A 14513-nucleotide genomic window follows, 5' to 3' on the forward strand; every position below is an offset into this window, starting at 1 on the left:
TGTGTGCCTATGTACACGTGTGTGTGCCTATGTACACGTGTGTGTGCCTGTCGCCGTTTCTCCTCCTCATGTACAGAAAACAAAACCACCTGGTAAATTCACCCGTCTACCGGGCTTCCTTTAAACAAATATAACCATGCTAATAGGAACGATGTCTCCATGAACGTGTTCTTATGGCGTAGCGCTGCTTAGTAAAACGTGTGTGTTCTGCAGTTTTGTAAATGTATCGTTCTCTTCTTCCCCCCCCTCTCACAGGACTCTCTGGTCAGCAATCTGCTCCGTCTGATCCAGACCATGCGACCTCCGTCGAAACAATCCGCAAGCAAAGGTGTGTACGTTATACTGCCCATTCCCCCATGACCCCCCCCCCCTCTCCTCCCCGGTTCAGATCTGAGGTCATTCAGGTGTACCCCCATCCCCGGAGCCCCAGCGGTTGGCTTCTCTCCCTACATCTACGGGGGGGGGGGGCGGTGGTGTTGTGGGTGGAGCAAGTCTGGCCACATCTGTAAGACCTCCACCCCTCTCAAGGCCTGTTTATTAGAGCAGGGGACATGGAGGGCTGCTGTTGACCTCCCCCCCCCCCCCCCCTCTCGTGGCTTGTATATTAGAGTAGTTGGCGTGGTGGGCAGCTGTTGACCTCCCCCCCCCCCCCCCCTCTCATGGCCTGTATATTAGAGTAGTTTGCGTGGTGGGCAGCTGTTGACCTCTGGAACGCAGTCGGTTCTGTACTAATCGCATTTCGCTTGTGTTTCCTTCCCCACCCCCCAACTAGAAGCGCTGGGCAAACCCAAGTCGAAAACCGACAAGATGAAGGACTTGTTCCCAGCTCTCTGCCGGCCGGATAATCCCAATACGCGGGTAAGAACCCCGTTGCTGTCATTTAAAGGCTGTCCCTACGTAACAGGCGGACACACATCAACGACTTACCAACTCCATGGGGTTTCCATAATACAGGCCGTCCTGGCTTTTCCGACACCATGCGTCCCGCAAATCCGCGTCGGAGACGAGACAGCCGGAACGCGGGACCCATGTTAACGAGCGGCGGTTTCCGTCGGATACGCCGAAAACCGTGGCGGGTTATGAGTTGTTGGGCTGCATTGTGCGCCCGTCGGCAAACGCATCCGATGGAAAGCGTAACTTCGGGAAACCGAGGACTACCTGTATACAATCCGTACGTTTTTAACGTTTTTTCCCCCCCGCTGAAGAATGAACAGGTTTCTCTTTTCTCCGGGTCCGTGCTATTCCAATCTGGTCTAGTGATTGATTTTTGGTTTTTCCCCTTCATCTCTTTTGCTGATGATAACCGCATCATTAGAATACACACAAGCAGGGAGGGGAAAATAGGTGGGTTGACGAGTTTACCTGTATATAAGTGTTGGCAAACGGTTTTTATCAAGAAAGAAAATGGGTAAAGGTTGTAAAAACGCCCCAAAGAGTTTGGTGACGTTGAATTCTCTTTAAAAAATCCCCTCTAAAATTGCCTATGGACAGTAAGAGATCTCTTTCCCAGAATGGTTTATTTACAAGGCCGAAAGCCTGCTGTAGAGTGTTCACACGGGAACTCCTATTCTCGCTTGCTTCACTCCACCAGAGCTGTGGTCCATGCAGCACTCCGTCTCATCGGGCAACCAGTCTCTCACCCTGAGCTTGTCAAAGGGTGTGTGTGTGTGGGGGGGGGGGGGGATACCAGCTTAAAAATTAACGATCGGGGGGAAGAACTAGAGAAGCTCTATTGTAGAAGACCGTTGACCCGTGGTCCGTAATTTCTCCTGCCGTCTCCCCCCAAATGGAGACATCATGCAACATCGGAAGAGGAGTGCGCGCACTTAATGACACGTCAACTTTTTTAGAGGAACCCAGGGGTGATCGGGACGCTCTTCCTCTCCCCCAATGTTTCGCACCTGTCTAGCAGTCACGTCGGTGGCAACCGCGGGAGGTCGCGGCGACCGTGGGCACGTGATTTAGAATGACCTCTCTTCTACTCTTGTGCCATCCCCCAGAGCATGCTGGATCCAGACGATGTGAAGGTGGCCGCCGACGCGCTGAAGGAACTCGAAGCTCTGATGCCCAACGCGGCGGGGCCGGGAAAAGAGAAGCGGAGCAAACACAAGTATGTCTAATGTAATAAGTGTGTGCAGGCAGCATGGGGGGGTAATAGCTGTCACGGCGGGAGCTTCCCAAGTCACGCCCCACAATGCCTTGCGGCTGTGGATGCATTGTGGGAAGCTCCTGCTGTAATAGACGGCCCTAGCCCCCTGCGGTTTGGGGACCTTACTAAGTGCGCTGCCCCCCACACAGGCTCAGGAACCCGCTATACCGCCCGGGAGCCGCCATTACCGATGTGTTTTGGGACGATCCCCTTGGAGAGACCTCATGAGGACCCCCGCTGCTGGGTATCGCCGCCCCCGTACAATGCGTAGCCCCTTTAATAAGATCGTGGATCTCTTCCTCCTCCCCACCCCCAGAGAGAAGAAGAAGAAGAGAAGCCGTAGCAGGGAGAGGGGTCAGAGACGGAAGCGCCGGTCGCGCTCCAGGTCCCGCGAGCGCCGGTCGCGCTCCAGGTCCCGCGAGCGCCGGTCGCGTTCCAGGTCCCGAGAGCCTAAGAGGGTGAAGACCAGGCACAGGTCCCGGAGCCGGAGCCCCGGCAAAGAGCAGCGGAACCTAGAGCCGCTCGCGGAGAAGGGCAGCGACCGGGGTAAGGAGCCGCACGCGGAGAAGGGCAACGACCGCCATAAAGACCCGCCCGCGGAGAAGAATAACGACCGGTGGAAAGATAAGCACGTGGACAGACCGCCGCCCGAGGAGCCGGCTATCGGGGACATCTACAACGGCAAAGTCACCAGCATCATGCAGTTTGGGTGCTTCGTGCAGCTGGAGGGACTAAGGTATGCGCGTCCGCAGGAGAATGGACACGCCCATGGTTACGTGTTAGGTTCTTCCCAATTAGGTCGCCGAAATGGTGTGCGTGAGGGGGGGTGTGTGTGTGTGGCGGAGAGAATGAGGTGCGTGTGGTGAGGGGTGTGTGTGTGTGGCGGGGAGTGTGAGGGTGTGTGTGTGTGTGGCGGAGAGAATGAGGCGTGTGTGTGGTGAGGGGTGTTTGTGTGGCAGAGAGAATGAGGTGCGTGTGGTGAGGGGTGTGTGTGTGGCGGGGAGTGTGAGGGTGTGTGTGTGTGGCGGAGAGAATGAGGTGTGTGTGTGGTGAGGGGTGTGTGTGTGTGGCGGTGAGGGGGTGTGTGTGTGTGGCGGAGAGAATGAGGTGTGTGTGTGGTGAGGGGTGTGTGTGTGTGGCGGGGAGGGTGAGGGGGTGTGTGTGTGTGTGGCGGAGAGAATGAGGTGTGTGTGGTGAGGGGTGTGTCTGTGTGGTGAGGTGTGTGTGTGTGTGGCGGGGAGGGTGAGGGGGTGTGTGTGTGTGGCGGAGAGAATGAGGTGTGTGTGTGGTGAGGGGTGTGTGTGTGGTGAGGGGTGTGTGTGTGTGTGGCGGGGAGGGTGAGGGGGTGTGTGTGTGTGGCGGAGAGAATGAGGTGTGTGTGTGGTGAGGGGTGTGTGTGTGGTGAGGTGAGTGTGGCGGGGAGGGTGAGGGGGTGTGTGTGTGTGGCGGAGAGAATGAGGGGTGTGTGTGGTGAGGGGTGTGTGTGTGGTGAGGGGTGTGTGTGGTGAGGGGTGTGTGTGTGTGGCGGAGAGAATGAGGTGTGTGTGTGGTGAGGGGTGTGTGTGTGGTGAGGGGTGTGTGTGTGTGGCGGGGAGGGTGAGGGGGTGTGTGAGTGTGGCGGAGAGAATGAGGTGTGTGTGTGGTGAGGGGTGTGTGTGTGTGTGTGGTGGAGAGAATGAGGTGTGTGTGTGTGGTGAGGGGTGTGTGTGTGGTGAGGGGTGTGTGTGTGGTGAGGGGTGTGTGTGTGGCGGAGAGTGTTCCACCCCCAACCCCCTCTCCTCTTCTCGCCAACCCCCTCTCCTCTTCTCGCCAACCCCCTCTCCTCTTTCCTCCCAACCCCAACCCGCCCTTCTCCCCAACCCGCTCCCCCCCCCCCCTCCCCTCAAAATGCTTTATGTCATTGTATGCTGTTTTGGATGTTCTGGAAACACAGGGTGTGAGGTTTGGGTTCCCGGGTGTGTGTTAGCGAGCGCGTTGTGGCGTAGCGCGGCTGTCACACTTTTCTCTGTCTCTCCCCGATCCGTAGGAAGCGTTGGGAAGGCCTGGTCCACATCTCGGAGCTGAGGCGCGAAGGGCGCGTGGCGAACGTGGCCGATGTCGTGAGCAAAGGTCAGAGGGTCAAGATCAAGGTGCTCTCGTTCACCGGATGCAAGACCAGCCTCAGCATGAAGGTATGGCTGCTGGGGGTCAGGGGTCAGTCCCTCCGAGGGGCAAAGTGTACTAATGGCAGTGACAGGGTTAACGGATCAGTCTCTCCTAGGGGCAAAGTGTACTAATGGCAGTGACATGGTTAAGGGGTCAGTCTCTCCTAGGGGCAAAGTGTACTAATGGCAGTGACATGGTTAAGGGGTCAGTCTCTCCTAGGGGCAAAGTGTACTAATGGCAGTGACATGGTTAAGGGGTCAGTCTCTCCTAGGGGCAAAGTGTACTAATGGCAGTGACATGGTTAAGGGGTCAGTCTCTCCTAGGGGCAAAGTGTACTAATGGCAGTGACAGGGTTAAGGGGTCAGTCTCTCCTAGGGGCAAAGTGTACTAATGGCAGTGACATGGTTAAGGGGTCAGTCTCTCCTAGGGGCAAAGTGTACTAATGGCAGTGACATGGTTGAGGGGTCAGCCCCTCCCTGGAGCAAAGTGTACTAATGGCAGTGACATGGTTAAGGGGTCAGTCTCTCCTAGGGGCAAAGTGTACTAATGGCAGTGACATGGTTAAGGGGTCAGCCCCTCCCTGGGGCAAAGTGTACTAATGGCAGTGACAGGGTTAAGGGGTCAGTCTCTCCTAGGGGCAAAGTATACTAATGGCAATGACATGGTTAAGGGGTCAGTCCCTCCTAGGGGCAAAGTGTACTAATGGCAGTGACATGGTTAAGGGATCAGTCTCTCCTAGGGGCAAAGTGTACTAATGGCAGTGACATGGTTAAGGGGTCAGTCCCTCCTAGGGGCAAAGTGTACTAATGGCAGTGACATGGTTAAGGGGTCAGTCTCTCCTAGGGGCAAAGTGTACTAATGGCAGTGACATGGTTAAGGGGTCAGCCCCTCCCTGGAGCAAAGTGTACTAATGGCAGTGACATGGTTAAGGGGTCAGTCTCTCCTAGGGGCAAAGTGTACTAATGGCAGTGACATGGTTAAGGGGTCAGCCCCTCCCTGGGGCAAAGTGTACTAATGGCAGTGACAGGGTTAAGGGGTCAGTCTCTCCTAGGGGCAAAGTATACTAATGGCAATGACATGGTTAAGGGGTCAGCCCCTCCCTGGGGCAAAGTGTGCTAATGGCAGTGACATGGTTAAGGGGTCAGCCCCTCCCTGGGGCAAAGTGTACTAATGGCAGTGACATGGTTAAGGGGTCAGTCCCTCCTAGGGGCAAAGTGTACTAATGGCAGTGACAGGGTTAAGGGGTCAGTCCCTCCTAGGGGCAAAATGTACTAATAGTAGTGACATGGTTAAGGGGTCAGTCTCTCCTAGGGGCAAAGTGTACTAATGGCAGTGACATGGTTAAGGGGTCAGTCCCTCCTAGGGGCAAAGTATACTAATGGCAGTGACATGGTTAAGGGGTCAGTCTCTCCTAGGGGCAAAGTGTACTAATGGCAGTGACATGGTTAAGGGATCAGTCCCTCCTAGGGGCAAAGTGTACTAATGGCAGTGACATGGTTAAGGGGTCAGTCCCTCCTAGGGGCAAAGTGTACTGATGGCAGTGACATGGTTAAAGGGTCAGTCCCTCCTAGGGGCAAAGTGTACTGATGGCAGTGACATGGTTAAAGGGTTCTGTGAGAGAGTGCACATAGCAACAAGTGTGAAATTGGCAGGAGAGATGGTCCAAGGGCTACATCAAGGCCCATCACGAGCCGCTTTTGACCTACAGGCCGTGAGTTGAAGAGCCCTTGCCACAAGACATCCTCCCACCACCAGCAGGCCACTACCAGTGCATTAGTTGGTCTCCTCTGCATCCCCATGCAAACCAAGTGTCGCCTTTTGTGACTGGTTGTCCACAGGACGTCGATCAGGACACCGGGGAAGACATGAACCCAAACAGACGCAGGAACCTGGTAGGAGAGGGCAACGAAGAGGCCTCCATGAGGAACCCAGACCGACCCAGCCACCTGTCCTTGGTCAACGCCCCGGAGGTTGAAGACGACACCCTGGAAAGGAAACGCCTCACCAAGATCTCCGACCCGGAGAAATGGGAGATCAAACAGGTGGGTTATTGTGTAACTTTCTGGCCAACGTTATTGGCTTTTGAAGGGACATCGCTGTGATAAGTTGACCGGGCTACTAGAACCTCCCTCTTGGTTGACGAGAGATGGACTTTCTCTCTGGAAACCTTGTAATTGGTAGTTTTCCATACATATCGTTTTTTCCCTTGGAGCAGTTCCCCTTCACCATCTCTTCCACCCTCCGCCCCCTTTCGTACCAGGAGAGGAAGCAGGGGATCCCCTGAACCGCATTGACTTCAGTTCTGGGGAACCCGACCGAAAGGTAGACCTGGTGCTACGTGGTCTTTAAATCCCCCAGCGTCACGCGGGGCCCAAAAGCTGCTAGAGATGACGTCACAGATTCCTATTGTCCCGCCTGACGTGGGAGATTTTAAACCACCATTTTGTTTCCCCATGGGGTGGTGGGGGGGGAACCGTACCAACGCTACCTTCAACTGTGAGTATCCCAAGAAATTTAAGTATGGCGTTTCCAAAAAACCCCCAATTTTCTAACCACATTCACTTCTAAATGTTTTAATCGCTACGACGGGCCTTATTTATTCGGCAGTTCTATTCCGTCCGATGCCTCCCGGCGCCAGAAGACAAGGCCCGTTCATTTCAATGAATCACGCCACTACTCGCCTTATTAACTCGAATGAAGGTGTAAGGGCGTTTTTTTGTTCTGGCGCCTGGTGGAGTAGCGCTACTCGGCAGACGTGGCCCAGAATGTACTCGTAACGTTCAGTTGGAGGAGCGCGCGCTCTCCGTATTATTAGGAAGGGCAGAACAGCTCTGTTGACAATGGGCAGACGGAATGGTTCCGGTCGAAACTCCGATCGGAGCCATGTCGGGACGTTGTGTCCGAGAAGCACCCAGCGCGCCGACCGAGGTGGCCCATTCCGACCGGTCACCCGAGCGATTAGTTTTTATTTATGTTTTTAATCCGAGTCCCCCCATTCCCCCCCACTCCAGATGATCGCAGCCAACGTCCTCTCCAAGGAAGAGTTTCCCGATTTCGACGAAGAGACTGGGATCCTTCCCAAAGTGGACGACGAGGAAGGTTTGTGATGGCGGGGGGTTGGGCGTCCTTGCTGGGTAACTCGGGCCAAGAAGAGAAGTGTAGAAGCGATGTTAGGCCGCAACCGTCCTCAAGTTATTCACTTTGTCTGTGACCTATTGCAGTGGTCACGGACTTCCTTTTTAATGGGGCACTTCTCGCGATACTTTTTTATTATTATGTAGGTTTTGAAGCAGGGGGTGTCTGGAGCTCAACCGTGTTGGTTTGAGCTTCCGGGGGACCCCCGTGCTCTCTTCCCGAGATACTTTAAATGTGCGTCATTTACAGCCGCCATTTTGATAGCCCTCGACTAGCCGTGTCTGGGCTGCTACCGGTGCCCCCTTCCGAGGTAAGTATCTCGGGAAGCAGGGAGATGAATTTAACGGGGGTTCAGCTCTTGAGACCCTCTGCTTCAAAACCTATTGTGTTATTTAAACGCCCAAAGTGTCGCCAGGAGTGCCTCTTTAATGGGGTTTATATAGCATTTTGGTTCCGGCTGGACAAATGTGTCACATGGCTGTCATTCTTATTTGTAGATGCTTAAAATTCACGTCACTATTACAACAGTTCTAGTAGATGAGGTTGAACAGGGACCGGTGGTGGGGGGTGTTCATAGAGTTCAACATTGGTTACGTTCTAATGGGGCGAGACGCTCGTCCTGTATGTATAGTTCTGTTGATCCAGAGTAAGGCAAACTGGAAAACCCTAGTGAAGCATTTGCCAATTTTATGCCTCGTAAGGAGAAATGGACGTTCCTCCCTGTAATGGCCATCGGATTTCTCCCCCGCCCCCCCCTGAGTGATGAACAGCATGTTATGGTGGCGACGTCCATAGGTCGCTCCAAGCGGTGAATGTATACCACGTTGGCTAATCTAATGGCCAAAGGTAACATGATGACCACCGCTTTGTGTGTCTGCCTGGCATAGCATCGTTACGGTTTCTGTTGCCAATGGCTTTAGACGTAGCCATGTTGAGGACCTTTATTCGCCAGTCCGTGAAGTCGCTTCCCCCCCGTGCAGGAGAAGCGTTTAGTTTCATTCAACTTGAACGGAGCTGGTGACTTCTCCAGTACAAGGAGGAAGCCACCCAACTTATCGAGGTGAGGGCTCGAGTCCCGTTGGGCACTGGGGGCCCGAGTCTCGTTGGGCACTGGGGGCCGAGTCTCGTTGGGCACTGGGGGCCCCGAGTCTCGTTGGGCACTGGGGGCCCCGAGTCTCGTTGGGCACTGGGGGCCCCGAGTCTCGTTGGCCACTGGGGGCCCCGAGTCTCGTTGGCCACTGGGGGCCCCGAGTCTCGTTGGCCACTGGGGGCCCCGAGTCTCGTTGGCCACTGGGGGCCCCGAGTCTCGTTGGCCACTGGGGGCCCGAGTCTCGTTGGCCACTGGGGGCCCCGAGTCTCGTTGGCCACTGGGGGCCCCGAGTCTCGTTGGCCACTGGGGGCCCCGAGTCTCGTTGGCCACTGGGGGCCCGAGTCTCGTTGGCCACTGGGGGCCCCGAGTCTCGTTGGCCACTGGGGGCCCCGAGTCTCGTTGGCCACTGGGGGCCCCGAGTCTCGTTGGCCACTGGGGGTCCCGAGTCTCGTTGGCCACTGGGGGCCCCGAGTCTCGTCTCGTTGGGCACTGGGGCCTCACGCTCACAATAAGAGTTATTGGCTTGTGGCATCTTCCAGATGTTGAAACATTGTCCCCATCGGCATACCTTCAGGATCAATCAACAGCCCGTCTTCCCAAAGCCTGATTTGAGCTTGTCAACAGGTTTTCTCTTAGGAATATAACATGTTGTCCTGTTGTAGATGAAATATTATGAACTTGTTGGGAAGAACAATGCACCACTCCCCCATTTGACTCTGAAGCCCCCATACGTTGCCAGACCTCAGCAGGCGAATGTAGTTTGGGGCTGAAATACATGGGCCAATTCATCTTCTCAGCCCAGTAGGCCTCTGCAACCATTTGCTTAAGAACGCATTGGCCTTTCAGAGTAGGAATGGCCATTGCTCCGAGTCGGGTCTTCAGGTTCGAAGATGACATGACCACTGTTGTATGTGTTTTTTGTTTTGCTCAGATGAGGATCTGGAGATCGAGCTGGTGGAAGAGGAGCCTCCGTTCCTCCGAGGACACACCAAACAAAGTATGGACATGAGTCCAATTAAAATAGTGAAGGTAGGTGGGTTTTATCCTGGGCCGAGCTTCGTCTAACGTTAAAGCCGCGTTCCTGGTCATCAACACGGTGTCTCCTACCGAGTGTCTTGTAAGCCGGTGGTGCTCCCAACTCGGTCTTCAAGAGCCCCCAAACAGGTCCGGTTGTAAGGATATCCCTGCTTCAGCACAGGGGTTAAGTCCAAATTACTGAGGCACCAGGGATATCCTTAAAACCGGACCTGTCGGTGGCTCTTCAAGACAGAGTTTGAGCACCACCGGTTTACAGGACATCCGGTAGGAGACACCGTGTTGACACCTGGTGTAAGTCTTGCCTTGGGAAAACCAAGGATCGGGTCAGAGGTGTTTATAGCAGGTAGAACGGGCAGCCCGGGTCGGGCCATGTGGTCCTTCTCTGCCGTCATGTTCTGGCGTTTCTCTGAGTGCCAGAAGAATAGAGGTCGTTCTCTGGCGCTGGAGGGTGGGAGGGTCAGGGGAGATGTGGTGGATTGGTGGACTAGCCGACCCAACACAGGTGGTAGGGGTCTAACGCAGTAAGGGAATTCACACATGCTCGGGGTAGACATGCAGCTGCCCTAACTAGGAAACACAGTCAAGGGTCAAAGAGACCAAAAAACGTGCTATTTGTAGCGCTGCTCTAAAGAGATAATCCTAACCAATTACAATGTGAATAATAATAAATATATTTATACACACACATACACACACACATACATACACATACATACACACACACATACACACATACACACACATACATACATACACACACACACACACACACACGCATACACGCATACACACACACACACACGCATACACACACATACACATACATACACACACACACATACATACACACATACATACACACACACACACACTTATACACATGCATACATACACATATACACACACACACATACACATACACATACACATACACATACACACACACATACATAAAAGAGTAGGGAGAGGCTAAATGATCAACTATCTCTGCCAGCTCATAGACCAGGGTTAATAATAATAATAATAATGATAATATTAAATGCCGGGTGCACACGGGGACTGGGACACAGACTGAAACAAACATAGGAAATACTAAGGTACTCTCTGGAGAGAATTCCACTTTGTTGCACACCACCAGTGGGAAAATGTAAATAACATTTATTAATCGAAGGGGTTACATAAAACAAATATCACTCCAAAATAGAGACGGTGATTAAAACTATATACAGCGTGTAGGCCTGACAGCCACCTAAGCTTCTTGCCAGTACTGGTTGAAATAATACCAGGGTAAGTAGCAGATATATACACACACGCGCGCACACTCACATCCTCTAGGTCAGAGTGAACTATCATACAATATGTACGTATAGTATGCAGAGAAGCACATAAGGATGAGATACGGTCTGGGGTGTCGCAGCAGGTAGGAGAAGGGGCAGACTTCTGCCGTCAAAGAATTGGGTTGTACTATGGAAGTACAGCTCAACCCCCTTATAACGCTGCGCTTGGGGATCCAAAGAATCACATCGCGTTATAAGCGGATCGCGTTAGAAATAATGTACCATTGTACAATAAAGTATGTAAGACGCCAATAACCGTGTTGTAAAGTATTCATAAATACGATAAATTGGGAGCCACTCTTACATCGTGCTATAAGCGGATCCGCGCTGTAACGGATCGCGCTATAACGGGGTTGAGCTGTATTTTTGCACGTACTGAACAACGACCCCGTCTTGTTTTGTTGTTCTTTGTACCGCCTGATCTCGTTGTAGGCTGGGATATCGGCTTCCGTTTGTTAGGACGCAGTCGTAGAACTACTTTTTAGAAACGTCTCGATTTTATAGAAGGTCCCACCACAAATGGCCAGGTCCTTAAGTCTCCAGAACAGGAAAAGGCCCCTTGGAGGGTTTCAAAATCTGGGATCCGTCACGAGCGTGGCAACGGGAAGGCGGCTAGCGCAGAGAACAAAATGGGGGTTACAGGCGTAGCGGGCGTTGATGCTTCCCCAGTGGCGCGTCGCAGCGAGGCAAGGGGGGCGCAATGCGCCAAGCGGAGGGCAGATACCATTGTCTGCATGACCTGCGTGTGGAAAAGGGGGCTGGGGCTTTGGCGTTATCGCACCAACCGGCGGGCGCCAGCGGCTGCAATGACGCCTGCTACATCCGTATGTTTGACGGGGCAGAAAACTGCGCAGTGGACGCAATTATTTTAAGAACCCCGATAATGGTGTTACAAATTTTCGCCCCTTTGGCGGATTTTTGTTCGTGTAATGGGGGGGGTGGGTTGAAATGATTGCAGGACGTGATACGTGTCATTACAATGTGTTTTATTAACCCGTCTCCATTGACGCTCTCCGTTCGTTCCCAGAACCCCGACGGCTCGCTCTCCCAGGCGGCCATGATGCAGAGCGCTTTGGCCAAGGAGAGGAGGGAAGTGAAGCAAGCCCAGCGGGAAGCCGAGATGGACTCCATCCCCATGGGACTCAACAAGCACTGGGTGGACCCTCTGCCGGACGGTCTGTCCGCTTCCCTTTTTACCCAACGCACCGCAAACCCCCCCCCAAATAAACTCGGCCTTGGATCAGGGATTGGAAGGGTCGGGTCATCCCTAACGCCACTTTTTGGGGCTCTGGAGACCCTCTGGTTCACGAGATACTTGCCGGTGAAGTTACCGGGTTTGTCTCCCTCCGCGGGAAACAACATAGTCGGCCAAATCGCCGGCCTATAGGAAGCTGCAACATCAGTCGCGGCTCCCTATTGGTCGCCCGTCACGGGTGACCAGGACTAATAGCAGGGATCAACTCGCCAGACACCAGAGTTTATCAAATGTAGTTTATTGGAAGAAAAAAAGTTATCCACCACGGACATACTCAGACATCTCACATACTCACAACTGGGGGGCACCTATAGTCCTAGATGCAGGGAGTCCCTTGCAGAGATTTCCTCTGCAACAGGATCCCAGGCCTGGCACCAGCACAGGACACTGCAGCTTCTCCCTGCAACAGCTTCTGCAACTCTTCTGGCCAGCCAAGGGGTCTCCCGCACCCACCTTCTTATATCCGTAACCCACAACATTGAAACATTTCAGGGCTCTGTGCTGTGTCTGCGTTCCCAGCCCCCGATTGGTGGGTAGAAATGCCACGTAAACAGAGAAACATACACAATGCTACGGGGAAAGGTCACGGACGCGTATTCGACATTTTTCCCTGCAAACTAAATGAACTCCTGGTCCCTGAGGTGCTGGAACCAGGCTAAGACCTAATACATTATACATACACAACATAATACCAGGGTATTGTTGACAGGTAGGGGTAATGGCAGCCTTGACCTTTTTATTAACGGCAGCCATATTTACCCCGTACCGTCAACGCCAATTTAAATCCCCTTTTAAAACCGGGCAACTTCACCGGTGAGTGTCGCAGAAACCGGGAGGTTCTGACCTGTAGGACGGCCCCAGTTCCAGTCTTGTAAAACCAAAAACGGACGTTTAGGGTGGATCGCCCCCTTTTTAGTAATGCAATCCCACATAGCCGGGCGGAACATAAAAATGTCATGGGTCGGGTCCGGACGCCGTTCCGCGCGGGGGAGGGGGGAAATAACCGTCGCGCTTTATTGAAACCGTGTCTTCTGGTTGCAGTTGACGGCCGACAAATAGCCGCCAACATGAGGGGTATCGGCATGATGCCGAACGACATCCCCGAGTGGAAGAAGCACGCGTTCGGAGGCAACAAGGCGTCCTACGGGAAGAAGACTCAGATGTCCATCCTGGAGCAGAGAGAGAGCCTCCCCATATACCGACTGAAGGAACAGCTCGTGCAGGTGAGCGAGGAGAGAGCCAGGCTCACAAGCGGGCTTCCTTGGGAGGGGCAGGGAGGGACGGGGCAAAAGGCAGGGAGGGGCAAAGGGCAGGGAGGGGCAAAGGGCAGGGGGCAAAGGGCAGGGGAGGGGGGCAAAGGGCAGGGCGAGGGGGGCAGGGGGCAAAGGGCAGGGGGAGGGGGGCAAAGGGCAGGGGGATGGGAGGGAGGGCAGGGGGCAAACGGCAGGAGGGGCAGGGAGAGTAGGGGGGGCAAAGGGCAGGGGGAGTCAGGGACGCGTTAAATAACCCATTCCCCTGCGTTTCCTCACCTTGCACACGGCTGAGACGCTCCGGTGAGGAGGTGCTGCGCCTTTCGCGGGGAGAGGCGGAGACAGCCGGAGGAGCGGCCTGTGTGAGGGGAGAGCCGCAGAGAGCGTGGGGGGAGGGGGTGGTGTGTGTGTGTGTGTGTGTGTGTGTGTGTTTGGACCTTTGGCCCGTCACTCCGCCTCAGGCCAATGAGAGGTGTGCGGGGGCGGGCGGGCCAAGGGACCAATGACATTGCCGCTAGGGACAGGGAACACACCAGGGAAACATACATACAATGCTTTCAGAAATATATAGTAAGATTTTAGTTTTACCATGGCTCTTATGTTGCGCTGCTCTCCGAATAATATAATGGAATACCTGGAATAATGTAATGTAATACCTGGAATAATATAATGCCTCTCCTACGTGGGACTCATGAAAAACGTTGCTTAAACGTTGCTTAACCAGAAATACGCAATGATCAATCGATGGTGTTTCTCGGGTAAAGCCTAAAACCAGAAATATCTTTTGTGTTTAATTTACACTCTGTTCTATATGAAGTGTTATGTTATTCATTAGTTGAGATGAGTCTTAAAGGAACACTGCAAGATGAAGGCCCTTTTTTTTCAGCTTGGGTGAGAAACGGGGGGGCCTCTCGGAGCTGAACTGTTAATTTCTCCTCCGGGGACCCCCCTCCCCCAGACACTGGTACTTGTATGTTGATATCTCCCACGGGCCAATAGGAAGCAGTGACTGATAACGTCAGTGCTTCCTATTGGCTGGCGTGACATGGGAGATGTCGACCTCCATTTTGTTTCCCCATGGAGGGGAGCTCCCAGCAGGTAAGTAACACTCTGC

At 53.7% G+C, this 14513-nt stretch overlaps 1 protein-coding gene across 1 annotated transcript; it reads left to right on the top strand.

Moving 5' to 3' along the window:
• Positions 1-260: 260 nt before the first annotated feature.
• LOC142483511 (ATP-dependent RNA helicase DHX8-like) lies at positions 261-13372 on the top strand (the record flags this gene model as incomplete). The annotated part of the gene is made up of 10 exons (XM_075583511.1): positions 261-328; positions 773-858; positions 2001-2110; positions 2466-2885; positions 4176-4320; positions 6133-6336; positions 7306-7393; positions 9451-9548; positions 11922-12069; positions 13191-13372. Coding segments are annotated over exons 1-10 (1515 nt in total), but the record flags the coding sequence as incomplete, so codon positions are not given.
• Between the last annotated feature and the right edge of the window lie 1141 nt (positions 13373-14513).

The sequence above is a fragment of the Ascaphus truei genome, unplaced genomic scaffold (genome assembly GCF_040206685.1).
Source record: "Ascaphus truei isolate aAscTru1 unplaced genomic scaffold, aAscTru1.hap1 HAP1_SCAFFOLD_3300, whole genome shotgun sequence".
NCBI lineage: Eukaryota > Metazoa > Chordata > Amphibia > Anura > Ascaphidae > Ascaphus > Ascaphus truei.